Raw genomic sequence first — 25,034 nt, 5'->3', positions numbered from 1 at the left:
AGCATTTCAACTCTGAATGCAGTCGTCTACTCAAAAGGGCAGGCAGGCAGGCAGGCAGGCAGGCAGGCAGGCAGGCAGGCAGGCAGGCAGGCAGGCAGGCAGGCAGGCAGGCAGGAACTGTAGACCTCGAGGACAAGCGTTCACAAAACACGATTCTGACTATTTTTAAATTTTTTACCTTTTCCCGATTGATCATCCAAGATGTTTAAAAGACAGACACGTTTTGTTTCCGTTTTGTTTCCGTTTTGTTTTGTTTCTGTTTTGTTTTACACTAACTAACTAGCACACTTACCAATCCAGCCACTTGCTTTGCGCTTTGAGATCTTCGACTGCGGTCGCCCTCTCCAGATCCCCCTGCTTCTGAAGTACAGTGGCCGTTCTTCTGAGCTGGGAGATAATGCGGATACCTTCGAATTGTGGCCCCAATCCCCGATAGCAATACTTCAGTGGGTACAGCAGACTGCTCGCGTGCACGCTTAGGGTCGCAGGACTCAAGTTCCTCTCCTCCTGATGTAGAGACGAGATGGCAACGTGTCGTAAATGTCTTTTAGCAGATCAAATGATAATCTACAATCATCTGTCGTTGTCGTTGCAACGTGCAACGTTCTAAAACAACCTCGATACCCACCTTCAGATAGTCTAGGTATCCTTCGATAAGATCCCCGCGATGGAAGTCTTGGACTGAAGGCGACTCTCCGGGCCGGATTCGCTGAACGTATCCAAGATAACCTACAATATACAATATACAATATACAATATTTATTTGCCATATACGACATTTACACATGGAAAAAAAAAAAAAAAATGAAGAAAATTGATGACAGAAAATAAATGGCGAGAAAACCTGAAAGAAACCACGAGGCTTATAACAAGTCAGGCTTTCTCACTTAAAATAACTAATCTTATATTAGAATTACAATATGGACTTATGGTAATTAACTTTGACCGCGCACACGTACACACACACACACACACGCACACGCATATTAAGTAAGTTAGTTAAGAATTACTGCCTTACAGAAGCTAATACTTAGAGAGAAGAAATTCCTTAAGCTTTCTTTTAAAAAAAGGGGAGGAGGGAGAACTGGTTATGTCAGAATTTAACGAATTATAAAAGTTTGGACCTTGAAAGTAAATTGAAAACTTCCTGGTGTTCGTTCTGCACAGTGGCAAACGGAAGGACTGAGCATTCCTAGTATTATAATTGTGGATTTGACTATTCAGTAAAAAAAAGTTATTGAATTTGGAAGGGAGTGTAGAGTTCTCGAATGAAAACATAAAAGTACCTAATTGAAACGAATGGATATCATGAAATTTTAAGAGTTTAAGTTCCTTTAAAATAGGGCCAGTATGGGCAATGTATGTAGAATTGCTTACTATTCTTAACGCACGTTTCTGTAAGGTTACAATTCTTTGAAGGTTTGACTTATAGGTACCAGCCCAAGCTGAATTGCAATAATACAAATATGGAAGGATCATAGAATTGTATAAAGTACGAAGGGAGTGAGTAGAGAGAAAAAACCTAGATTTATGAATAATACCTATAGATTTGGATAATTTATTTGCTGTTAAGGATATATGCGATTTCCAGGTCAAATTGTCATCTAATAAAACACCCAAAAACATGGTCTCAGAAACACGAAGAATAGGCTGCTCGTTTATGAAAACTTGAAATTCAAAGGATTGCTTCTTTTGCCAAGGCTTGAATACCATAAAATTAGTCTTGGCTAAATTCAAGGAGAGCCGCTTTGCTGCAAACCAGGTTGACAATTTGTTTAATTCTCTATTTAATGTGTTAATTAGGTAAACAGGGTCATTATGGGAGATAAATAAGTTTGTATCATCAGCAAACAAGATTGCATCAAGCAGGGAAGCATTGTTCAAATCATTAACATACAGGATAAAAAATAAGGGACCAAGAATAGAACCTTGAGGCACCCCACAGGGAATCCCCTGTGGGGCAGATCTAACGTTATTAACCTGAGGATAGATGGCCGAGAAACATGAAAAGAGGACCAGAAAATTGGAGCGCGTTCCATTCCTCTGTTTGCTTATCTGGTTTGCCTTTCTTTCTCTTCTTTTTTTTTTTTTGTTTTTTTTGTTTTTTTGTTTTTTTGTTTTTTTTTTGTGTGCTCCATCACCGAAAATGCCACGAGCGATGCAACTAGCAAATAATGTAAAATGCGGAGCCGCCATACTCACACAGGATGCGTTCCAAGGCTTTGTCGAACGTGCTCGCGGCGAGCATCTGTCCGTGCCTCTCCAGCGCATGAGGCCTTGTGAAAAAAGACTTGGTCTCCTGCATGAACCATTGCAGATCTGGTGGGAGATCTGTGAGGCGCAGCGCGTAGGCCGACCTCTTGGGAGGAAGGGGGGCTACGGGAACCTGCTGTGGGGTTTCCTCGGCACGATCATGCCCTGGCTTCTCCTCACGATCGGGTGTGCTCGTTGTGACGGGTGGCGGTATTTCCAGCCGTGCGGCGGGCATGGGTTGACCGTGATGAGATGTGGCCGCCTTCGGGAACCTTTGCAGATGTGGTGGGAAGTCTGTAAGAGGCGGCACGTGATGCGCCACCCTCTTCGGAGGCTGTGGTAAGGTTTCCTCCACACGATCGTCTCCGTGCTGCTGGTCGTCGTGGGCGTGGGGTATGCCGGTGGTGACGGGCGGCGCTAGTTGCGGCCTTGTTGCCGCGAGCACGTGTTGACCGTGGTGACGTGCGGTTTTCTCCCTGGACCTTTTCAGCTTCGGCGGGAGATCTGTGAGACGCGGCACGTGATAGGCCGCCCTCTTCGGAGAAAGGGCGGCTACGGGAGGCTGTCGTGGTGCTTCCTCTGCGCCACCACCTGGTTGAAGCTGCTCGTCACCGTCGTCGTCGGATACTACTGCGCTTATTGCAACGGGTGGCGGTTGTTGAGATGCGGTCTTCTTCCTGGACCTTTGCTTAGGGTTTGCGGGCGGGAGATCTGTTAGACGCGGCGCGTGGGATGCCCTCTTGGGAGAGAGGGCGGCCACGGGAGGCTCTTGTGGGGCTTCGTCTCCACCATCGTCTTCTCCGCGCTCCTCGTCGTCCGATACTAGGTTTATTGCAACGGGTGGCGGTGATTCTGGCCTTGCTGCGGGCGTGGGCTCGCCGGCGGGATCAGTTTCTTCCTGGTCGCTAGAGTCGAGAGAACAACTATCCATGGATTCGGCCGACGGGCTCGGATAGCGGGGGCTGTCGTCGCCGTCGACCGAGCAGTCAGCGTAGCTTTGATCTTCACCTCCCCCCTCGATATCGCTCATCGTGTCAGTATTCCACAACAGTCACACGCTTACCAAATTCCACTTTCAAAAGAAAAAAATTTAAAAAAAAAAAAAAAATAAAAAAAAAAAATAGATGAAATAAGATGAACACGAATTAAAACAGAACAAAAAGACTTTGCGATGTTGTCTAGGTACTACCATCACTGATGCTTACGGCCACCTAAAAATCGAATTCGTGAGATCTCGAGACGCGGTTAACGAGGTGTTTGGGTCGAGATTGAACATTAACCAAGCCAGACCAGACCAGAGTTGACCGTTGACGCGAATGTCTCGTCTTGCGAGTAAAGCAGGGTCAATCCAAAAAAGAAAGAAAAAAAAAAAAAAACAGCAAACAAAAAGACAAAAACTGGGTACGGTACAGACGATACAAACGGCGTTCAAGCACAAAAGTTTCGGTACAACAAAACGACAAGAATTTGCTGGCTGGGTGTTCACTCGCATCTGAGACAATTTTGGCCTTTAAATCTCGAATCCATTGAAAATTCCGACAAATGCCACAAGAAAGATCAGTTTGCATACTCTCGCCCAATGCTGATAAAACGGAGTTACAGAGCCGGTAACTCACCTATCGGTCCCGCCTGTGCCCTGGGCTTCGACAAAGGAAAATGCGAGCGTTAGGGACGCCAAACTCGCTTTTGGCATATGCGCGCGGTGACGCTGAAAGGTCCGATCCGAGACGATTTTGGCCTTTAAATCTCGAATCCATCGAAAATTCCGACAAATGCCACAAGAAAGATCAGTTTGCATACTTTCTCTCAATGATGAAAAACGCAGTTACAGAGCCGGTAACTCACCTGTCGGTCCCGCCTGTGCCCTGGGCTTCGATCAACGAAAATGCGACCGTTGGGGACGCCAAACTCGCTTTTGGCATATGGGCGCGGTGACGCTGAAAGGTCCGATTACAAAACCAAACAGACAAGTGTAAACAAACAGACAAGCATTGCAACTATGTTCGTATCTACGATCACTCTGAGTAACGACCAAATTAACCGACAATCGATTCAATAAAAACGAGCCATCTGCTCCATGTGGATTGTGCTACCTTATTAGGCGTAGACATTGACAGCAAATTGTCATTTAATGAACATGTTGAGAAAGTATGTAAAAAGTTGGCCTCTAGAATCGCAATATTGCGTAAGATCCGAGCGTGTCTACCCCTTAAACAGCGACTTCAGTTTTATAATAGCATTATTCGCCCCGTTATGTCTTACGCTAACGTTGTTTGGGCAAATTGCGATAAAGAGCGGCACGCGTTATTTGTCATGCCGATCGCATGACACCATCAGTTGCTTTGTTTAACAAGCTAGGTTGGATCCCGTTTTATGAGCAACCTAAGATTGATAAATGCACAATAATGTATAAGCGAATTAATGGGACTTTGCCGAATTATCTAAATGAACAGGAGGACGCTCTTTCGCTGTTTCGGCAACAAGACTGTGGAACAGTACACCAATTGAAATTAGGAAACTAAATTCTGTAGCATGTTTTAAAAAGAACATGTTTGCCAATATTTTTAAGGAACAACAACTTTTGCATCATTTCGTAATTTAATAATTTATTTTTTATCTTATAATTGAATCCTGTCATATTTTATATTTTAACTGTATATATATATATTTTAGCTTACAGTATTTTAGATTGTAAATAGTTGTGAGGGCCACAAGTTTATTAGCCTTTGGCTATTAAGTGCCACCCTCTTTAAATAAAGGCTTTATTATTATTATTATTATTATTATTATTATTATGTCTTTACCACTAAGTGACGCCGACACGAGTCGCGCCGCAGCGCACCTCTAGCACAAATAATAAAAATAATAATAATAATAATAATAATAATAATAATAATAATAATAGCGTATGTCTGTTTGTGGTTATAATAATCATCTTTATTGAGGAAACTTTCAGAAAAAAAGATATGGTTTTCAAAGAGGACCTCAAAACTAGATATATCTAGTAAAAACAACAACTACTCACTACCTTCGCCATCTCTTTTGTCTGTTTCCATTTCGACACCGAGGGGGTACTGGGGTTGAGCCCGCGCTCCAAAATTTAAAAAAAAATTATTGGAGCCAAAATCAAAAAGCTTCGGACAATGAAATACTCCTAGAGGAAATTCAAATCACAGAAAACGTGCCTGTCAAATTGGCGAAATGAAATAAAGGCCACAGGTCAAAACCCAGTAGAATGATGAACCCTCCACTCCCACAAGTGACCAAGACAGAACTTCTCCTTACAGTATGAATACAATATCAAGCAGGCAGGTGACGAGAATGGAGAAGAACATCGATCGTGGGATTAGTAGTTGAGCCAATACCAAATTCTTTGAACTCACATCGTAAGAGTTGTCTGGCAGATAGTAAGGACAATTACTAATCAGATCTTGGGAGTGAAAGGGTTTCATACATCGAGGTTGCACTGTCCGGTTTTAATGCCCGTATACTAGCACATGAGACATTTCTGCGATTTGATTGGCTTAGAGCAGTGGTGTTTCAGCTTAATTTAAGCCAAATACCTACATGTGAAAATTACAAACTAAACCCGGGTAGCGGTAGAGACGAATAACAGCATAATTTGTACCTGATGTTTGGCATGAATACCACTGGCGATATTTCAAAATTGCCTCAAATGCCACCGGCCTAACAGCTGGTGAGACTACGCATAACAATTTCGAAATATCACTGCAGGCATTTAGGTCAAATATCGCTAGAGATCATCCAATTACCTACACAAAGACAAAGGACAAAACCACACACTCCTTTGAATATAAATTTGGGCACCAGTCTTTATTTTCAACAACAATACCAATGAATGTGTCAAAACTTTTCTTGTCTACTCCATTCGGTTAGGCAGTATTGTTTAGAGGGGGAAAAAATCTCCAGTCATCACTGCCTGCACACATTCAACCTTGATGGTGGCACTTGATAGCTACATCACACCAGCACAGTTCCTGCCCTTGCATGTCAGCTGCTGCAACTGAAGAAAAGAGAGAATTTTGCTCATCTGTTGACACTGATAGAAACATGAAATTGCACAGCAAAAAGTATGAAAATTCCTTAAAGCCCCAGCTAGCTTCACACTGAACTCCTGCACTTTTTGAAGCAATAATAACCAATCCAAAGTGTCTGAATGAAATTCAGCTGCAAAGGAGGAATGAATTAATGTCAAGGGTTCCTGTCATTTTTTTAAAGCATGGCCTCACAAACTTTTCCCGTTGGCTCCACCAATAAAAAACATTTAGGGAAAGTCAAATAATCAATACCACAACTAGTACTTAAATACTAAGTTAGCAATTGACTGAGACACCATTAGCACCACCATAAAAAAATGTAAGAACCCTCAACTGGCTGAAACTTGCATCATTCAGTTGCATACTATTCTTCCCATATACTGACTAAGTATTCTTTGGCAGTACTTACTTGTATTTTCCAGCTGGAGGTAACTGCTATGTCTAGGCACAATTCTTTTCTGGCCCCTCTTGGCTGATTGGAGTTTGCCTGCTCCAGTTGACTGTTATTTTCTGTAAAACAGAATAATATACATAAGGACCCAGGCATGAAGTGAAGAAACCTTCCTTGGAAACCTTGGAAACAACACAATGTTTTTAATTGCTCAGATCAAAACCAAAAAAGTTTACTGTTTGTTAAAAACAATGTTATGCAATGTTAAATGTTACATAATGTTAAAAACATCAAGGCCAAAAGTAATTCTGAACACAAAATTTAATAAATTTGACAGCTGTGAAGTATATAGCATTGCTTATGAATGAGACAAGAACGTGCTTTTAAATTTCCATCATACCTGAATAATGTCTGCGTAAAAATTGAGCTCAAATGTAGTATTTTTAACTTACAAATCTACTCCTAGTAAGTGGCCCTGGCAAACTATCTTTACATGTCACTGCCAATAAAATAACCCTCCATCTTCATAAAGATCTAAGTAGGCTCTTAAGGCCTTCCTGTCATTTTTTCAAAGCATGGCCTCACAAACTTTTTCCGTTGGCTCCACCAATAAAAAACATTTAGGGAAAGTCAAATAATCAATACCACAACTAGTACTTAAATACTAAGTTAGCAATTGACTGAGACACCATTAGCACCACCATAAAAAAATGTAAGAACCCTCAACTGGCTGAAACTTGCATCATTCAGTTGCATACTATTCTTCCCATATACTGACTAAGTATTCTTTGGCAGTACTTACTTGTATTTTCCAGCTGGAGGTAACTGCTATGTCTAAGCACAATTCTTTTCTGGCCCCTCTTGGCTGATTGGAGTTTGCCTGCTCCAGTTGACTGTTATTTTCTGTAAAACAGAATAATATACATGAGGACCCAGGCATGAAGTGAAGAAACCTTCCTTGGAAACCTTGGAAACAACACAATGTTTTTAATGGCTCAGATCAAAACCAAAAAAGTTTACTGTTTGTTAAAAACAATGTTATGCAATGTTAAATGTTACATAATGTTAAAAACATCAAGGCCAAAAGTAATTCTGAACACAAAATTTAATAAATTTGACAGCTGTGAAGTATATAGCATTGCTTATGAATGAGACAAGAACGTGCTTTTAAATTTCCATCATACCTGAATAATGTCTGCGTAAAAATTGAGCTCAAATGTAGTATTTTTAACTTATAAATCTACTCCTAGTAAGTGGCCCTGGCAAACTATCTTTACATGTCACTGCCAATAAAATAACCCTCCATCTTCATAAAGATCTAAGTAGGCTCTTAAGGCCTTCCTGTCATTTTTTTAAAGCATGGCCTCACAAACTTTTTCCGTTGGCTCCACCAATAAAAAAGCATTTAGGGAAAGTCAAATAATCAATACCACAACTAGTACTTAAATACTAAGTTAGCAATTGACTGAGACACCATTAGCACCACCATAAAAAGATGTAAGAACCCTCAACTGGCTGAAACTTGCATCATTCAGTTGCATACTATTCTTCCCATATACTGACTAAGTATTCTTTGGCAGTACTTACTTGTATTTTCCAGCTGGAGGTAACTGCTATGTCTAAGCACAATTCTTTTCTGGCCCCTCTTGGCTGATTGGAGTTTGCCTGCTCCAGTCGACTGTTATTTTCTGTAAAACAGAATAATATACATAAGGACCCAGGCATGAAGTGCAGAAACCTTCCTTGGAAACCTTGGAAACAACACAATGTTTAATGTTACATAATGTTAAAAATATCAAGGCCAAAAGTAATTCTGAACACAAAATTTAATAAATTTGACAGCTGTGAAGTATATAGCATTGCTTATAAATGAGACAAGAACGTGCTTTTAAATTTCCATCATACCTGAATAATGTCTGCGTAAAAATTGAGCTCAAATGTAGTATTTTTAACTTATAAATCTACTCCTAGTAAGTGGCCCTGGCAAACTATCTTTACATGTCACTGCCAATAAAATAACCCTCCATCTTCATAAAGATCTAAGTAGGCTCTTAAGGCCTTCCTGTCATTTTTTTAAAGCATGGCCTCACAAACTTTTTCCGTTGGCTCCACCAATAAAAAAGCATTTAGGGAAAGTCAAATAATCAATACCACAACTAGTACTTAAATACTAAGTTAGCAATTGACTGAGACACCATTAGCACCACCATAAAAAAATGTAAGAACCCTCAACTGGCTGAAACTTGCATCATTCAGTTGCATACTATTCTTCCCATATACTGACTAAGTATTCTTTGGCAGTACTTACTTGTATTTTCCAGCTGGAGGTAACTGCTATGTCTAAGCACAATTCTTTTCTGGCCCCTCTTGGCTGATTGGAGTTTGCCTGCTCCAGTTGACTGTTATTTTCTGTAAAACAGAATAATATACATAAGGACCCAGGCATGAAGTGAAGAAACCTTCCTTGGAAACCTTGGAAACAACACAATGTTTTTAATTGCTCAGATCAAAACCAAAAAATTTTACTGTTTGTTAAAAACAATGTCATGCAATGTTAAATGTTACATAATGTTAAAAATATCAAGGCCAAAAGTAATTCTGAACACAAAATTTAATAAATTTGACAGCTGTGAAGTATATAGCATTGCTTATGAATGAGACAAGAACGTGCTTTTAAATTTCCATCATACCTGAATAATGTCTGCGTAAAAATTGAGCTCAAATGTAGTATTTTTAACTTATAAATCTACTCCTAGTAAGTGGCCCTGGCAAACTATCTTTACATGTCACTGCCAATAAAATAACCCTCCATCTTCATAAAGATCTAAGTAGGCTCTTAAGGCCTTCCTGTCATTTTTTTAAAGCATGGCCTCACAAACTTTTTCCGTTGGCTCCACCAATAAAAAAGCATTTAGGGAAAGTCAAATAATCAATACCACAACTAGTACTTAAATACTAAGTTAGCAATTGACTGAGACACCATTAGCACCACCATAAAAAGATGTAAGAACCCTCAACTGGCTGAAACTTGCATCATTCAGTTGCATACTATTCTTCCCATATACTGACTAAGTATTCTTTGGCAGTACTTACTTGTATTTTCCAGCTGGAGGTAACTGCTATGTCTAAGCACAATTCTTTTCTGGCCCCTCTTGGCTGATTGGAGTTTGCCTGCTCCAGTCGACTGTTATTTTCTGTAAAACAGAATAATATACATAAGGACCCAGGCATGAAGTGCAGAAACCTTCCTTGGAAACCTTGGAAACAACACAATGTTTTTAATAGCTCAGATCAAAACCAAAAAAGTTTACTGTTTGTTAAAAACAATGTCATGCAATGTTAAATGTTACATAATGTTAAAAATATCAAGGCCAAAAGTAATTCTGAACACAAAATTTAATAAATTTGACAGCTGTGAAGTATATAGCATTGCTTATAAATGAGACAAGAACGTGCTTTTAAATTTCCATCATACCTGAATAATGTCTGCGTAAAAATTGAGCTCAAATGTAGTATTTTTAACTTATAAATCTACTCCTAGTAAGTGGCCCTGGCAAACTATCTTTACATGTCACTGCCAATAAAATAACCCTCCATCTTCATAAAGATCTAAGTAGGCTCTTAAGGCCTTCCTGTCATTTTTTTAAAGCATGGCCTCACAAACTTTTTCCGTTGGCTCCACCAATAAAAAAGCATTTAGGGAAAGTCAAATAATCAATACCACAACTAGTACTTAAATACTAAGTTAGCAATTGACTGAGACACCATTAGCACCACCATAAAAAAATGTAAGAACCCTCAACTGGCTGAAACTTGCATCATTCAGTTGCATACTATTCTTCCCATATACTGACTAAGTATTCTTTGGCAGTACTTACTTGTATTTTCCAGCTGGAGGTAACTGCTATGTCTAAGCACAATTCTTTTCTGGCCCCTCTTGGCTGATTGGAGTTTTCCTGCTCAAGTCGACTGTTATTTTCTGTAAAACAGAATAATATACATAAGGACCCAGGCATGAAGTGAAGAAACCTTCCTTGGAAACCTTGGAAAATAGACTATGTTTTTAACTGCCAACTTGGACGTGTACAAACAGGCAAAACAAACAAAGAGACAGACAAACAGACAAACACTCGCTCGTCGCTCGAGTCAGGAGGACGCTCGTCCCCTGCGGCTGAAAGCCCTGTATTTGCGAACAGAGAGAAAAATCTACGGACGGAAAAGGTTTTCGATTCTCTTGCGAGTTGCTTCGTTCTCAGAGTCGATCGACTGCTGGTTTTTTTGCACTCGCGCGTTCGTCCACGTGTGCGCCACGAATCGAGTCGAAATCGAAGCGGCTTCGCAGACGAGGTGCGAAATCTTCCAAACGAACGAACGAACGAACGAACGAATATTGCGCAAAGAGAAGAAGGTTGAAATCGACTCGCCCGCAGTCGAAAAGCCTTCGTTAAGTTGTGGGAGTGAACTCAATTCAGATAATATATGCAGCCACTAGAGAGTCTCGAAATAAGTGCTCTCCTCGCCCAACGAATCATTCTTTGCACAGGGTTACCTTGAACACAGCAACATCGCAACTTCGAAACCTCGGGGATGGAAGGTGTGTGATGCCATATTCCCACTGCCTCCGATTTCGTGGAGGCGAAACGAAAAGACATGTCTCTCTAGGTCGCAGGGCCAGCTAGTCGAGTCACCTAATGCGCGTGCGCGCGCGCCTTGGGGAGGGGGGGAGGGGGGAGGGGGGGACATTTGGCGCTAGGCCGATATGGCCGGCCAACTAGCCAATCAAATAATAATAAATAATAATGATAAACTATATTTACGCGTTTCCTATTACTACCAATAAGCATGCATTTGGTTTTGTCCAAATTTAAAGTCTTTTTTTTTTTTTTTTCGTGTGTGTGTGTGTTCCTTTTAACGATAAAAATGCTTTCGGGAAATAAAAACGTATAGTAGTGATCAGCTCTACGCGCAATATATTTGAAGAACTTTCCGTCCATCGGACGCAAAATTCATTCTCTTTGGAAGTCGACGGGGTGAAATTTTCATTGAATTAATTCCTTGCCGTCCCACGTTGACCAAAGTACAAGGGGAGAGACGCGCTAGTTCCCACGCATTGCTTTCAGTTCGAGTCACGTCGTGTGTAAGAAGTCACGTACCTGGGAAGGCAGGAAGTGGCCAGGGCTATCAATCATTTATTGTGTACGCGCAGAACCTGCGCGAACACAATAGAGACCTTCACTTCCGGTGCCATTTTTGGAAACTTGCAGCCATGTTGTGATGTAGGCACGAAACGCGAGGAATGGCGAGCGCGTCGTTTGTTGAAGTGAATAAGTCACGACACCTGACCTAATACATCGTCGATTTTCAATCTCTCATCAAATAATCGTCCTCGAGTGTTCGTAGCTTCTCTCTTTTCTGTTTTAGCTTGCTGGAATTCGCTCGAGGGTCCTAAACTTTGATCCTAAATATCTGCGTGACCTCGTCGAAAATAACACTCACGAACCCTAAGCACGCCCTCCTCTTGCTGGTCCTGTCTTTAAACACGTCCCAGATGAGATTCTCAGCTCATTCCCCATATGAACTCACACAGTTAAGGTCGTTCAACATGCCGCCCAGAAGGAAACGTTCCAAAAGAGCAAGGGGTTGGGAGTTTATAGAAACACAAGCTGCGGAAAGTCGCAGGTCGGTAACGCGCTAAAATACACATGGTGCTCTGTTCTGTTTACTTTTTTGTTGGTTTTTGTTTTTGTTTTTTTTGTTATTGTTCCCCGAGGTGAACCGCACCCAGTGAAATGACCAGTAGGCAATCATTGCATTCATTGTATTCATTTGGAAGCTGTTTTATTTGCGGTCGTCTCTGCCTCTTCTTTCTTAGTTCTTGTCTTTGTTGTTTTGTACTGTGCGTTTGTACTATACATTGTCGGCATGGTACTATACACGCTTGATTTTTACTTGGTGTACTTAGCGACGACTCTCTTTCGCATTGCAGTTCCCGTCTTGATCCCGTTCCCGTTCCCGTTCCCGTTCAAGACGAGGAAGATCCAAGCGAGGAAAGGTATGATATTAAATTTGACTTAGTGGGCACATGTTAGATTCTATCTACTCCCCCAGAGTCACTTATTGGGACAGAGAATGTCTGTTGGTCTATTCCTTTATTTCTGGCAAAGGTTTCCAAAATTCAGAAGAAAACACGATCAACCATGCCCTTTTATATGCTCGAATCATGGAAGGCGTGCCCCTTTCCCTGGGAGTTGACCAGGATAATAGTACATAAGTGTTTTCTCCCCAGTTACTGGTATTTTTTAATCTTGCCACAATATTTCTTGAACACCGAAACCAAATTATGCCCCATTCACACCAAAGCTTAAACATGTTTAAAAGTTGTTTTGTTAAACACAGTTTAATTTTTTTTTTCTTCATAGAAACTATTTAACCGAATATTTTTGACTTGAATGTAGCACATTGGAAATACAAGTTAGCTAGTACTTGAATCCAATGGAAAATCAAGTTTTTCAGTTCTCTGTTTATAATTTTCATTCAATGAAAACCAGTTTAACAAAACATGTTTTGCTGGTGTGAATGGGGTATTAGTTGGCTGCAGATTTTGAAGGGCATCTACTGCTCTGGTTGAAGATCATCATCAGAATTATTGTTATTCTTCTTAATGCTATTATCATTATTACTACTACTTTGATTATTACTATTATTATTATTATTACTATTATTATTGTAGCCTTGTTAATATAATTATAATCCATGCCCCAGTAGTTCTCAAAAAGGCATGTGCTCAATATTGTCGAATTAAATTTCAACTCGGCCAAAGATAGTTTCGGTGGTGTTACATCAGATTAGCCATCAGGCTACTGCAAAATTCCAACCAAATTGCTCAAACTTACCCAGGAAACAGATTGCACTTGACATGTGCCTTGGGTTTGTCCACTCTATCTGATGAATGGAGCACATAAAAGTGAGAACTGCTGTGCAAGGAACAGGGCAAAATAAAATACTCTACAACTTTTGTAGTACTCGACTGGAGAACTTGAGATTGTATACCAAAGAGTACAAATTGGTTAGAATGGTCGATCGATCGTGACGTCCCTGTTTACATTTTTGCCCATTAGCATGCCGGTGAACCCGTAGGAGATGTAGCTGTGTATACCAGTCATGTTCAAAAATGAAAAGAGCTGGTTGAATTATGCAGTTTGTTTAGGTTTCGACTCCTTGCAATCAGTCACAAAGAAATTGGCCACAAGTAAAAAAAAAAACTGCAAAATCACTTGCAGGCAAAACATCAACGAGCTCATGCATTCCCTGTAAATTTTGGGGTTTTGAAAAGAGAATTCCTGGGAAACTGTTTGTTATCTATCGATGGGGCTCAGATTGTCAGAGATAACTGAAATGGTTCATATGCTCTTTCCATATTCAAAAATTTCATCTTATTTCTTCGTGAGATGATGATGATGACGAGGCAAAAAATGTAAACAAGGATTCACCCACGTTCACAAAAGGAAACAGAAGTAGCTCTTGAGCAAGGCAATTCATGTTTTTTCAATTTTTTTCATGCTTTGTTTTTCCCTTTTTTTCCTAGCCCTTCAAGCTCGTTCATTGATGATGAAACACAACCCCGGGACTCACCAATGCTGCATGTGGCCTTAGACAACCAGCCATCCACAAGCAGGAATGTGGCACCGGTCCTTGTTGCACCATATTTCCCGTCTGGCCTGGCGGTATCGTTGGAAGATAGAATGCGGTTCAACTTCAATCTGTTCCTGTATGACAGCTTGCGTTTGCCCGCAGGGCTTTTTGCTGAGGACCAAGCTGGAGAAGTGGTATTTGAAGACCTGCAGACATGTAGAGATTATTGTTCACGCTATGTACAGAGTAGAGAGGAATGGTGCAGCACACAGCGGCAGGAGTCAGACCACTCACAAGAAAGAAGAAATGAACTGTCCAAGGAGGATATGTTTCTAACCACGGGAGAGGCCTTGGATGGGAGTCTGAGATGTGGCAACGAGGCATTCGACCGCAACTTGAATTTGGTACGCCTTGACCTCTTTGGGAACGTCATGATCTTGAATGCCCCCCACTGGAGCGATGTCTCTGCCCAGTTTACACATGGTTTCCCTCGTCGTCTCATCACGGACACACACAGAGGAATCTTGCCCGGCAATATCACGGTGGCAGCACGCATTTCGAACCAGGGAATTCGAAGCGTGTCTCCAGGTAACTTGAAAACATTTCTTAACAATTTTTTTTTCTTTAAAAAAAAAAAAACCAACAAACAAACAAAAACAGTAGTAGTAGTATTCCATTGTGAGGTAAAAATGATAACTCTGCTAGCACCAAAGAAAATTCAAGCTTGGGACAGTTTTGGAAGACTCACTTATTACATCTTGTGTTCTCAATGCAGTTCCTCTGATTACCTTTGGTACAAAGTGATTTGTTCTTGTGAAGGGCTAGTGCTCAGGACATGCAATTGACATCGACTCTCTTGCAGGTGACGTGGCTGCTTTCATGTCAAAAGAAATGATACGAGGTCTGGGACTCACCGTGACAGAACTGATGCTCGCGCGAATGACAGCAATCAGATATGCGGGCAAGAAAGACAAGCCTGCACGTCTGGTGGAAATGATGCTTCGATTTGGAGTGGACTTCCTGACCATGACGCCCCTGGAAGCCGAACAGACAAAGGGGCTCAGACTGGCCAGCTCTTCCCACTGGGATCTGGTGATAGCCTCTGCTCCAGACCATGGGGAGGACAGCAGTTCGGATGAGTCAGAACTCTCCGTCGGGTGGGACGCTGAAGAGGAGCTAGACCCACTTCCCGCCCGAGGAACCCCAGAGCACACTGAAACCGTGACAAGGCACATAGAAAATCTGCTGCAGTGTTACGTGTCTGTGCAGACAACGACTCAGGTAGGGTCTCTCCTGTGATTAAGAGCGAGTCAGTCAGTCAGTAGACGAGCTTAGAACCCATTACTCCAGATGACCATAACACACGCATTTAAAGATCCTCTTCATCATGCAGGGCCTTGTTTTAGATGACCAACTAGATATATCTCACCCTTTTATAACAGGCTCTGCGAGTCACAGCTGCAGAAGCGACACCCACACGAAGACCCAGCGGCAGCTCCGGCTTGGTCAGACGAAGAAAGCAGGCGACGCCCAGACGTGCCAGCACCCGAGCATCCCAGGTGTCTACAGAAGGGCCAGTAGCTGAGCAAAGACCGAGGGACCAAGAAGTGCAGCAGGAAGTACCACCAGATCCCCGGCAGCGTCTGCTAGCACTGCCGGGAATCATAGCCACACGCATACCCAACAGAGAGTCTTTGGACAGACTGCAAAAGTTCCTGCAAGGAAACCAACCTTGCAACCCACCACAGGTGAACTGAAATTTAAAAAATAAATAACTGCACATTGACTGACAAAATGATTTGATAGGTGCTAACTTCAAAAATATTAGATTGGCATTTGCTGAATAGTTGGGGCCAGGAGACAGAGGAAATTGAGACTCAATCTTTGTCAAAAACTTTTAACCTACATTTAATTTTGACCTTTTAGAGGGGCAGGGGGAAATTGAGAATGAACCAATTGTAAGTTAAAAAATTTTCACCCCATTTTAAATTTTTTAATTTTCACTACTTGCACGAAGCATGCTTTATTATTATTATTATTAATTTTATTATCATTATTATTATTATTATTATTATTATTATTAGTGGAGGTACCTACCTCACCTGTTGCTTTTTTTTTCTCTCCCTAGGCAGAACAGCAGGCCAGATCTTCAGACACGCAAGCCTTACAGCAGGCTAGACAATCTGCAGCTCTCAGGGTCTACACAGAGGAACGTACCAGAATAGCGAGGCAGAGAGTCCGCGACGTCTGGACAGCCACTGGGGCCGACTGCACTTGCCTGGGAGAGCCGGTCGTGAGAGACTCCCAGGATGAAGAGGATCAGAGCTGCCCGTACTGCCTGTGCCAGGAAGGGGGGGGAGATATGGCCGACGTGAGAACCAAATGTCAGAATCCAACCTGCTCCATTTGCATGCTCGTAAACAAGCTGGACCAACCCACAATCACTGCGCTGGGCTTGAAAAGAAACGGACGGCTGGCTGCCATGTTGGAATTTGCACCCCTGATCGCACAATGTTTGAACGGCGGACAGATCCCTGAAGATAGGAGGATCCTGCTTTGCAAGGCCCTGGAGGACATCCTGAGTTGTAGTGCCACCAGATTGCGATATATAGCCAACGCTGGAATGCTGGTCATGCTCCGTCCACGTCTCCAACACCTTCTCTTACAAAGAGGCTGGGGAGACGTATGGTGCAACTTGTCTAAAATAGCCAGCGCCATTGGCCATCACAGCGACCACCATAGCCAGATCGCAGCACTCATGTATATACGTCGAAGGTGCATACCAGACAGTAACAACAGGTGGCTGTGGTTTCTCCAGCCAGAAGATCCCACTGAAGAAGAAGAGATCGACAGGACTGTCTTCCAATAGGAGGTACCTAACTGTAAAACAAATTTTCAGTCAGACTGTAAGCTTTTCACTTGGATGTTCATTTTGGAGTTCGAGATGATCAATGTCAACGTCTCTCACAGACTGTGGATAGATATTCAAGCTATGAGGACATTAGTTTTTTCTGTGACAATGGTTTTACTCAATTTTGAAATTCAACCAGGTTGCATGTTCATTTTAGAGTTCAACACAGGCCAGTGTGTTCTGAAGAAATGAATGTTTTTTTTGCGACAATCGTGAGAGGTGGTTTCAGTCAATTTTATAACAAGATGATCAATGTCAAAGTCTGTCGCAAACTGTGGATAAATATTCAAGCTAGGGCAGTGGTGTTTTTCTGAGGAAATTGGTCTTTTCTGTGACAGTGGTGAGATGGTTTTACTCGATTTTGAAATTCAACCAGCATGTTCATTTCAGAGTTCAACACAGGCCAGTGTGTTCCGTAAATGTTGTGTTTGCAAGATTTTTTTTTTTTTAAGTTCCTCACAAGCTGTTGATGATAATATTCAAGCTAAGGCGGTCGTGTTTTTGTGAGCAAACTAATTTTTTTCTGTGACAAAGGTGACAGATAGTTTAGCTCGATTTTGAAATTTGACCAGCCTGTTCATTTTGGAATTCAACACATTTAAAATAAAATTGAGTTGATGGTTGAGAAAATGTGTACTCGTTCTCTGCTATAATAAGTTATTTTTAATAACCGCCACAAAAGGGAAGCAGGTCGCTGTGCCCACAAAGATGAGAACATTCAAAAGTGTCTCCTTTAACTCTAGTCACCACGATCGCTATAAATGCAGCTTTCCTTACCAAGCTGTCAACCAATTGCGATAAAATGGTCTTTTGTTTTCACCTTCATTTCACTAAAGAGGTTTGCAGTTCAGAGAAAGGAATTGAACAACAATTAGACTGCCGACAAAACTCTGAACAGACAAATTCAACCTCTTTTTCCAATTGTCAGTCCGAGATCTCTCTTTGGGGCACTTTGCCAAATTTCGCCCTCCATATTGAAATGAAAATAGATCCTCGTTAAGAAAAGCAGTGCATTATAGGCTTAGGGTTAGGGTTAGGGTTAGGGTTAGGGTTAGGGTTAGGGTTAGGGTTAGGGTTAGGGTTTAGGGTTAGGGTTAGGGTTAGGGTTAGGGTTAGGGTCCAACAGTACGCCAAACGACTGGGTACATCCGTTCAGTTTGTCACCCTCAACTGTAAATATGTGTAGCTCTGGATTCATACACTTTTAAAGCGCGTTCCTTCGACGTACGAGTTTCTACCAAAGTACACAAAACGAAGCAAAAATGCCTGGGATATTTGACAGGCACTTGCGACCTCCCTTTAGAAAATGGACCGATCGTCGGGAAAATACTCTCCGTTTACCGAGCAGAATAAGCCTCAGAAGGTTGGTTCTACGAGTCTTAGACTGAAAGTCCTTGACATCTACTCACTACCTTCGCCATCTGTTTTGTCTGTTTCCATTTCGACACCGAGGGGGTACTGGGGTGTATGCATAGAGTTGAGCCCGCGCTCCAAAATTTAAAAAAAAATTATTGGAGCCAAAATCAAAAAGCTTCGGACAATGAAATACTCCTAGAGCAAATTCAAATCACAGAAAACGTGCCTGTCAAATTGGCGAAATGAAATAAATATGAACCCTCCACTCCCACAAGTGACCAAGACAGAACTTCTCCTTACAGTATGAATACAATATCAAGCAGGCAGGTGACGAGAATGGAGAAGAACATCGATCATGGGATTAGTAGTTGAGCCAATACCAAATTCTTTGAACTCACATCATAAGAGTTGTCTGGCAGATAGTAAGGACAATTACTAATCAGATCTTGGGAGTGAAAGGGTTTCATACATCGAGGTTGCACTGTCCGGTTTTAATGCCCGTATACTAGCACATGAGACATTTCTGCGATTTGATTGGCTTAGAGCAGTGGTGTTTCAGCTTAATTTAAGCCAAATACCTACATGTGAAAATTACAAACTAAACCCGGGTAGCGGTAGAGACGAATAACAGCATAATTTGTACCTGATGTTTGGCATGAATACCACTGGTGATATTTCAAAATTGCCTCAAATGCCACCGGCCTAACAGCTGGTGAGACTACGCATAACAATTTCGAAATATCACTGCAGGCATTTAGGTCAAATATCACTAGAGATCATCCAATTACCTACACAAAGACAAAGGACAAAAGCACACACTCCTTTGAATATAAATTTGGGCACCAGTCTTTATTTTCAACAACAATACCAATGAATGTGTCAAAACTTTTCTTGTCTACTCCATTCGGTTAGGCAGTATTGTTTAGAGGGGGAAAAAATCTCCAGTCATCACTGCCTGCACACATTCAACCTTGATGGTGGCACTTGATAGCTACATCACACCAGCACAGTTCCTGCCCTTGCATGTCAGCTGCTGCAACTGAAGAAAAGAGAGAATTTTGCTCATCTGTTGACACTGATAGAAACATGAAATTGCACAGCAAAAAGTATGACAATTCCTTAAGGCCAGAGCTAGCTTCACACTGAATTCCTGCACTTTTTGAAGCAATAATAACCAATCCAAAGTGTCTGAATGAAATTCAGCTGCAAAGGAGGAATGAATTAATGTCAAGGGTTGATGTGATAATGATGGACGGAGTTAAAAGTTTCTGATGGCTGTCATTTCCATAGCGCTGGTCGCAGGCCTGCGGCAGACTGTTGAGGTGGTAGCCCCAGGTGCCCAGAAGGCCTGCGCGCGTAGCGCAATGGTGATCATGGCCTGTCAGGGGAACGACAGCCTCTTGTGTGTTCAGTGGGGGAAATGTTACGTAGACGGGTAAATGGATGGTATAATCCAGAAATCTAGTAATGTCATTGACCATATTTACCTGCAGGCGAGGCGATGTGACAGCTCTTAATAACCCTTTCACTACCGCAAATGACCTGGAGAGAGAATTTTTCCTAACGATATAAATACAATATGAACAGGGTGAGTGCTGAGAATCCAGAACATCATCTCAATTTGGGGACCATTGGTTGATGCCATACTAAATTCTACCAAGGAACTACCATCATAAGGATTGTATGGTTGACAGTGAGGAGAGGTGCAAATTTGATCTGGGAGCTAAAGGGTTACACTCAAGTGGTAAGGGACGTACAGGTGCAATCTGGTTTGAAGGGAATTTCATTCCTGTGCAAGCCCTGTCATTTCAAATGGCTGACAGATAACAATAATAATATTATCTCGGAGTGGGTGATCAATCATTATTCTCACGGATTTGATTTTATGAATTGACTGACCTTTTTTTTTCCCAGGGAAGGATTCAATTTGTACTTCACTTGGTCCTTGTTTCCCCTACAGGCAGGAAAGCAGGAAAATTCACATTGACATTCAATTTACAGCCTCCTTTTAATGAAGCCTTTCACTCCCTCCCAAGATCTCCATAGTAATTCTCCTTACTGTCAGCCATACAGTTCTGGTGACGTTGGCTTGGAGAATTTTCTATTGGATCAGCTTAAGTTCCCTTCATTTCTATTTTTCTTTGATCTCATCACTTGTCTGCTTGATATTGCACATTGTATATTGTATATTGGATATTGGATATTGGATATTGGATATTGGTATTATCATTTCTACTATTATTAAATGAGATTGCTAAAAACATGAAATTTCTGCCAACAATGCCAATAGGCAGTGGAGAGAAGAGGTAGAGAGAGAGAGAGGCGATGGAATGGTCAGTGCAGGAGAGTGGAAGAAATGCTCACAAGTTGTAGCTGCAGAGGTGAAACTTTGAGGGGCTGTCGTTCCTAGACCGCTGGCCGGTTGGTGAGGGCAAACTGTTGAGGCCGGAGCCACAGGCTCCACCAGCGCTAGCGCGCGTCGCAAAGCGAGCAGCGGGGCTTGCCAGGGGAAAGGCAGGGCACTGTTTGTGCAGAGGTCAAGGAGGGACATAGACCAGCAGGTAGTAGAAGGATGTTTTTTCTTTCAATGGTCTGTTTTCAGTGGTGCACTTTGGGAACAATTGATTGTTATTCATACCTCAGTCACTGGGTGGATTTGCAGGTGCAGGTGCCTGTACAGGACTTGGTCCTTGGTTGGCCTAGAGGAAAGAAAAGCAGGGGTCAAAAATTAGCATTGACATTTTTGATTTGAAACATGTAATATCATCATTATTATTATTATTATTATTATTATTATTATTATTATTATTCAGATTGCATTTCATGCATTTAACCCCTGGCCAGTAATTCTGGAAATGAAGAAAGGAAAGCCTGCCCTCTTACCACAGGTAGAGGGTTGTTTTGGGCATCATCATTGCAAAACTGTTCTAATTTGTACTCCTAACGATATCAATACAGCATCAACAGGATGAGTGCTGAGAATCCAGAACATCATCTCAATTTGGGGACCATTGGTTGATGCCATACTAAATTCTACCAAGTAGCTACCATCAAAAGGATTGTATGGTTGACAGTGAGGAGAGGTGCAAATTTGATATGGGAGCTAAAGGGTTAACCCTTGAACTCCTGTTAGTGTTTGACACTATATAACTCCCTATAATATCCATACATTATTCAGCAAACAGGTGGTGAGAATCATCAGACATATCAGGCACAAGTGGTTACCTTGATATACATATATATATATATATAGCCACTTTCCCAGGCAAGGATTGGATTTGTACTTCACTGGAGGAATGTGCATGACTTGGTCCTCGGGCCGGGAGAAGTCACATGTCGATCACCTCTGGCAGTTTGAGGGTGAAATGAAATGAAATGGCACAGCAAGACACTGACTCTTTTGGCATGCAAAACACTCAAGCGGAGACCTCTCGGGTCTTTCTTTCTTTCTTTTTTTGGATGCCACCCACCGTGAGAGAGAGAGAGAGTAACCCTGATGCAGATCATCCGATGAATCAGTAGGTAGATGAAAGTTGTTTCTCACCAATTTAAAAAAGTTGTGTGCAAAATAAATACAGACATCAGTACAATATCTAGGAGGTACTTAGGTACACGATACATCATCATTTTTATTATTGGACGAATCTATTTAACAAACAGATATGAACGAACCATGAATTAACCCTTTAACTCCCAGATCAAACTTGTAATTCTTTTGACTGCCAACCATACAATTCTTATCATGTGAGTCCGGAGAATTTAGTATTAGATCCACTAATTATCCACAAAATCCACATTTTTCTCTCTTCTCGTCACCTAGATGGTCGATATTGTGTGGATGATGTAAGGAGAAACTCTGTGTCGGTCACTCACTTCTGTGTTGGTTGGAGTTGAAGGGTTAAATATAAAAGTTGCATTGCACTGTCTAACCCTAAGCAAGCAAAAAAAAAAAAAAAACCCAACACATCAAGTGTCAACCCCAAGCAACTAGTTCCCACACAAAACTCTGAGGACATTCTTACAAAAAGTCTTAAAATCTCTTGCTTTAACCGGCCTTTGACTCCCAAGATCTGATTGGCTGCCACATAATTGTAAATAAGTGACAAGAATTTGGTGTTAGATCAAGATCACCACTTCTACTCGATAAGGTTGAGTTTTCTCCTGACCTGTCTGCCAGATAATGTTTAGATATTAATTACAGGGAGAAGTTACATGTGAATCACTCTTGGGAGTCAAAAAAGGGTTAAAGCCTCAGAATTGGCCAAGGAAGAACCTTCCCAGATTTCTACATCTAGTTAGCAGCCCATGCAGCTAGCTAGCTAGCTAGCTAGCTAGCCTCTACAATCTACACTTGTAAAGAATTGAGAAAATTTAAACAAGCTGGCCAAACCAGTAATCTCAATACTCACTCGTAAAGAAAGAATCGAGAGATTTCAACAAGGTGGCCAAACCCAAAAGAAAAGGTTCATTGCACTTGCATTATTTTCATGCTCATGCAGACAACATTCAGACAACCTGTGTCGGTGAAACAAAACACTTTGGACTTTCGTCAAGGAGTAAGTGACGCGTTTTCAAAAAAACTGATAACAATTTCAACCTTCCACTTCTACCATCCGACACTGCACCCCGAATGTCAAATATAAAATCAACTGGGAACTGGAAATCTGCAAATTCTTCATCTGGCAACGGCCATAGCAGAATCACTTGGATTGGAGACTCAGTGTCTTACTCTTCAGTAACTACCAGTGAGTGTCTGGGCTGAGGGGGGAAAAAAAAAAAAGAAAAGAGGATCGGAGAGCCACATTACTTCTCACTACAGCGAGAAAGTCAAATGGTCTGCAAAGGCTTCGAACAAAGAGCAGAGTGCCATCGGCATGACTTTATTCAGCAACCAGAACGCAAATTATTGTTTCTGAACTGTTACCACGATCGATCTTGTATTTTTTCACGACAAAAGAGGTCCCTTTGGATGCCGTGTCAATGTTCCATTCACTTACAGTGAGAGCATTTGACTTATCAGCAGTTAGAATATATGGCATGGCAGATTGTAACTCTGTCATAATAGATAATAGATGATAGCTGACTTACCGGAGCTGAGCTGCTCTCTCTCAGGCTCGATCAACCCAAAGACGACTATCCCTCCGACCGGAACCCATGCTATCATAGCAGCTACATCACGGTGCCCGGTACCGACGACAGTCGTGCCGTTTATAGCTACTATACGATCTCCGACGCAGATCCCGGGAGCTTCGTGCGCAATGCTTCCTGGATCGATACCTTCGATGAGTGCACAACCCGAACTATCATTTGTTATGTGAAGACCCAAGGATGGGCCTGCTTTAGACACTGTCACAGTTTTGCGTTCTCCTTTAACAGGTGCAGACGTGAAGCCATCAGCTCCAGTTTGCCCTCCGAGTAACCCTTCCGTGACCATTCCGCATGCAGTTAGCGTGGACATAAGACAAGATCTGATGGAAAGAAATGTAAATTCTCAGGTCAACTCAATTCAGATAATGTATACAGCCACTAGAGAGTCTCGAAATAAGTGCTCTCCTCGCCCAACGAATCATTCTTTGCACAGGGTTACCTTGAACACAGCAACATCGCAACTTCGAAACCTCGGGGATGGAAGGTGTGTGATGCCACATTCCCACTGCCTCCGATTTCGTGGAGGCGAAACGAAAAGACATGTCTGTCTAGCTCGCAGGGCTAGCTAGTCGAGTCACCTAATGCGCGTGCGCGCGCGCCTTGGGGAGGGGGGGAGGGGGGAGGGGGGGACATTTGGCGCTAGGCCGAGATGGCCGGCCAACTAGCCAATCAAATAATAATAAATAAAATCATCATAAGCTTTATTTACGTGTCAAATAAGATAGCAGTTTCCCACTAGGTAAGCACACCTAAACTAAACTCATCTGATCTATATAAAACTATGCGTTAAAAATTTATTGGAATATGATAAAAGAGCTCTTCCCATATAAAACTACCCTACCCCGAAAATAGTAGACCCCACGTTTATAATACCCCACCCTGTATAATAAGATGATAACCTTCATATGATGAGATAATAAGATGATAATAATTACAATAATATGATCTTGATAGTATTTAAAATATTTAAGATTGACGTTCTTGTACCCTCTCTACTTTTCTAGAATCACTAGCTTTGCAACAATTCCATACAGTACCACAGTAAGTTAAATAAGGCAGAATAGCAGCCTTAAAAAGTTGTAATTTAGCCTTGGCTGGGATTAACTTCCTTAATCTATTAGTTACACCCAGCCTTTGACTGCTTCCTTTTTTTTTCTTTTTTTTTTTAATTTTTTTTTTTTTTTAACAGATGTTACTTACGCGATCAGAAAAATGTAAATTATCATCAATATTTACACCCAATAACTTAGAATAGAATTATATGATTTAATGGCTGTTCCGTTAA

At 41.6% G+C, this 25,034-nt stretch overlaps 3 protein-coding genes and 1 long non-coding RNA gene across 20 annotated transcripts; 1 reads left to right on the top strand and 3 right to left on the bottom strand.

Annotated features, from left to right (window-relative positions):
• Positions 1-243: 243 nt before the first annotated feature.
• Positions 244-3,420, bottom strand: LOC149041911 (uncharacterized). Its single transcript, XM_089180603.1, has 3 exons — positions 2,203-3,420; positions 629-729; positions 244-507 (listed from the first exon to the last, which is right to left on the bottom strand). Exons 1-3 carry the CDS (start codon positions 3,281-3,283, stop codon positions 289-291), a joined length of 1,401 nt encoding a protein of 466 aa, XP_089036729.1. The 5' UTR covers positions 3,284-3,420; the 3' UTR covers positions 244-288.
• Positions 3,421-6,060: 2,640 nt separating this feature from the next.
• LOC149041910 (uncharacterized) lies at positions 6,061-7,668 on the bottom strand. The gene is made up of 3 exons (XR_016179236.1): positions 7,505-7,668; positions 6,721-6,821; positions 6,061-6,277 (listed from the first exon to the last, which is right to left on the bottom strand). It is a non-coding gene; the product is annotated as an uncharacterized LOC149041910 (long non-coding RNA).
• Positions 7,669-11,949: 4,281 nt separating this feature from the next.
• Positions 11,950-17,875, top strand: LOC149041909 (uncharacterized). Its single transcript, XM_089180602.1, has 6 exons — positions 11,950-12,381; positions 12,689-12,754; positions 14,288-14,922; positions 15,197-15,615; positions 15,777-16,082; positions 16,463-17,875. The coding sequence occupies exons 1-6, from the start codon at positions 12,251-12,253 to the stop codon at positions 17,201-17,203; spliced, it is 2,298 nt and encodes a 765-aa protein (XP_089036728.1). The 5' UTR covers positions 11,950-12,250; the 3' UTR covers positions 17,204-17,875.
• Positions 17,876-19,423: 1,548 nt separating this feature from the next.
• Positions 19,424-24,346, bottom strand: LOC149041908 (PDZ domain-containing protein GIPC3-like). 17 transcript variants are annotated; one of them, XR_016179227.1, is made up of 7 exons: positions 24,189-24,346; positions 23,690-24,069; positions 21,827-23,359; positions 21,240-21,300; positions 20,501-20,555; positions 20,089-20,161; positions 19,424-19,640 (listed from the first exon to the last, which is right to left on the bottom strand). XR_016179227.1 is itself a non-coding variant. In XM_089180601.1 (3 exons), the coding sequence occupies exons 1-3, from the start codon at positions 24,203-24,205 to the stop codon at positions 21,245-21,247; spliced, it is 453 nt and encodes a 150-aa protein (XP_089036727.1). In that variant the 5' UTR covers positions 24,206-24,346; the 3' UTR covers positions 21,239-21,244. The 17 variants fall into 17 exon arrangements, 1 of the variants encoding a protein (XP_089036727.1); XR_016179228.1 differs by having other exon boundaries at positions 20,089-20,143; XR_016179231.1 differs by having other exon boundaries at positions 23,011-23,359.
• Between the last annotated feature and the right edge of the window lie 688 nt (positions 24,347-25,034).

This window comes from Pocillopora damicornis, chromosome 8 (genome assembly GCF_964200805.1).
Source record: "Pocillopora damicornis chromosome 8, jaPocDami1.2, whole genome shotgun sequence".
In the NCBI taxonomy this organism is placed as follows: domain Eukaryota; kingdom Metazoa; phylum Cnidaria; class Anthozoa; order Scleractinia; family Pocilloporidae; genus Pocillopora; species Pocillopora damicornis.
Note: the sequence above shows the minus strand (reverse complement) of the source record. Positions and strands in the feature narration are given on the sequence as shown.

Bases quoted from the DNA above. Each gene is read 5' to 3' on its own strand.
- LOC149041909 (XM_089180602.1), top strand. From the start codon at position 12,251: ATGAGATTCTCAGCTCATTCCCCATATGAACTCACACAGTTAAGGTCG. The intron at 14,923-15,196 runs GTAACTTGAAAA...ACTCTCTTGCAG, and splicing joins AATTCGAAGCGTGTCTCCAG to GTGACGTGGCTGCTTTCATG. The intron at 16,083-16,462 runs GTGAACTGAAAT...TTCTCTCCCTAG, and splicing joins AACCTTGCAACCCACCACAG to GCAGAACAGCAGGCCAGATC.
- LOC149041911 (XM_089180603.1), bottom strand. From the start codon at position 3,283: ATGAGCGATATCGAGGGGGGAGGTGAAGATCAAAGCTACGCTGACTGC. The intron at 730-2,202 runs GTGAGTATGGCG...TGTATATTGTAG, and splicing joins AGCCTTGGAACGCATCCTGT to GTTATCTTGGATACGTTCAG. The intron at 508-628 runs GTGGGTATCGAG...TCTCTACATCAG, and splicing joins GATACCTAGACTATCTGAAG to GAGGAGAGGAACTTGAGTCC.
- LOC149041908 (XM_089180601.1), bottom strand. The intron at 21,301-23,689 runs GTAAGTCAGCTA...TCTTTCCTCTAG, and splicing joins GAGAGAGCAGCTCAGCTCCG to GCCAACCAAGGACCAAGTCC.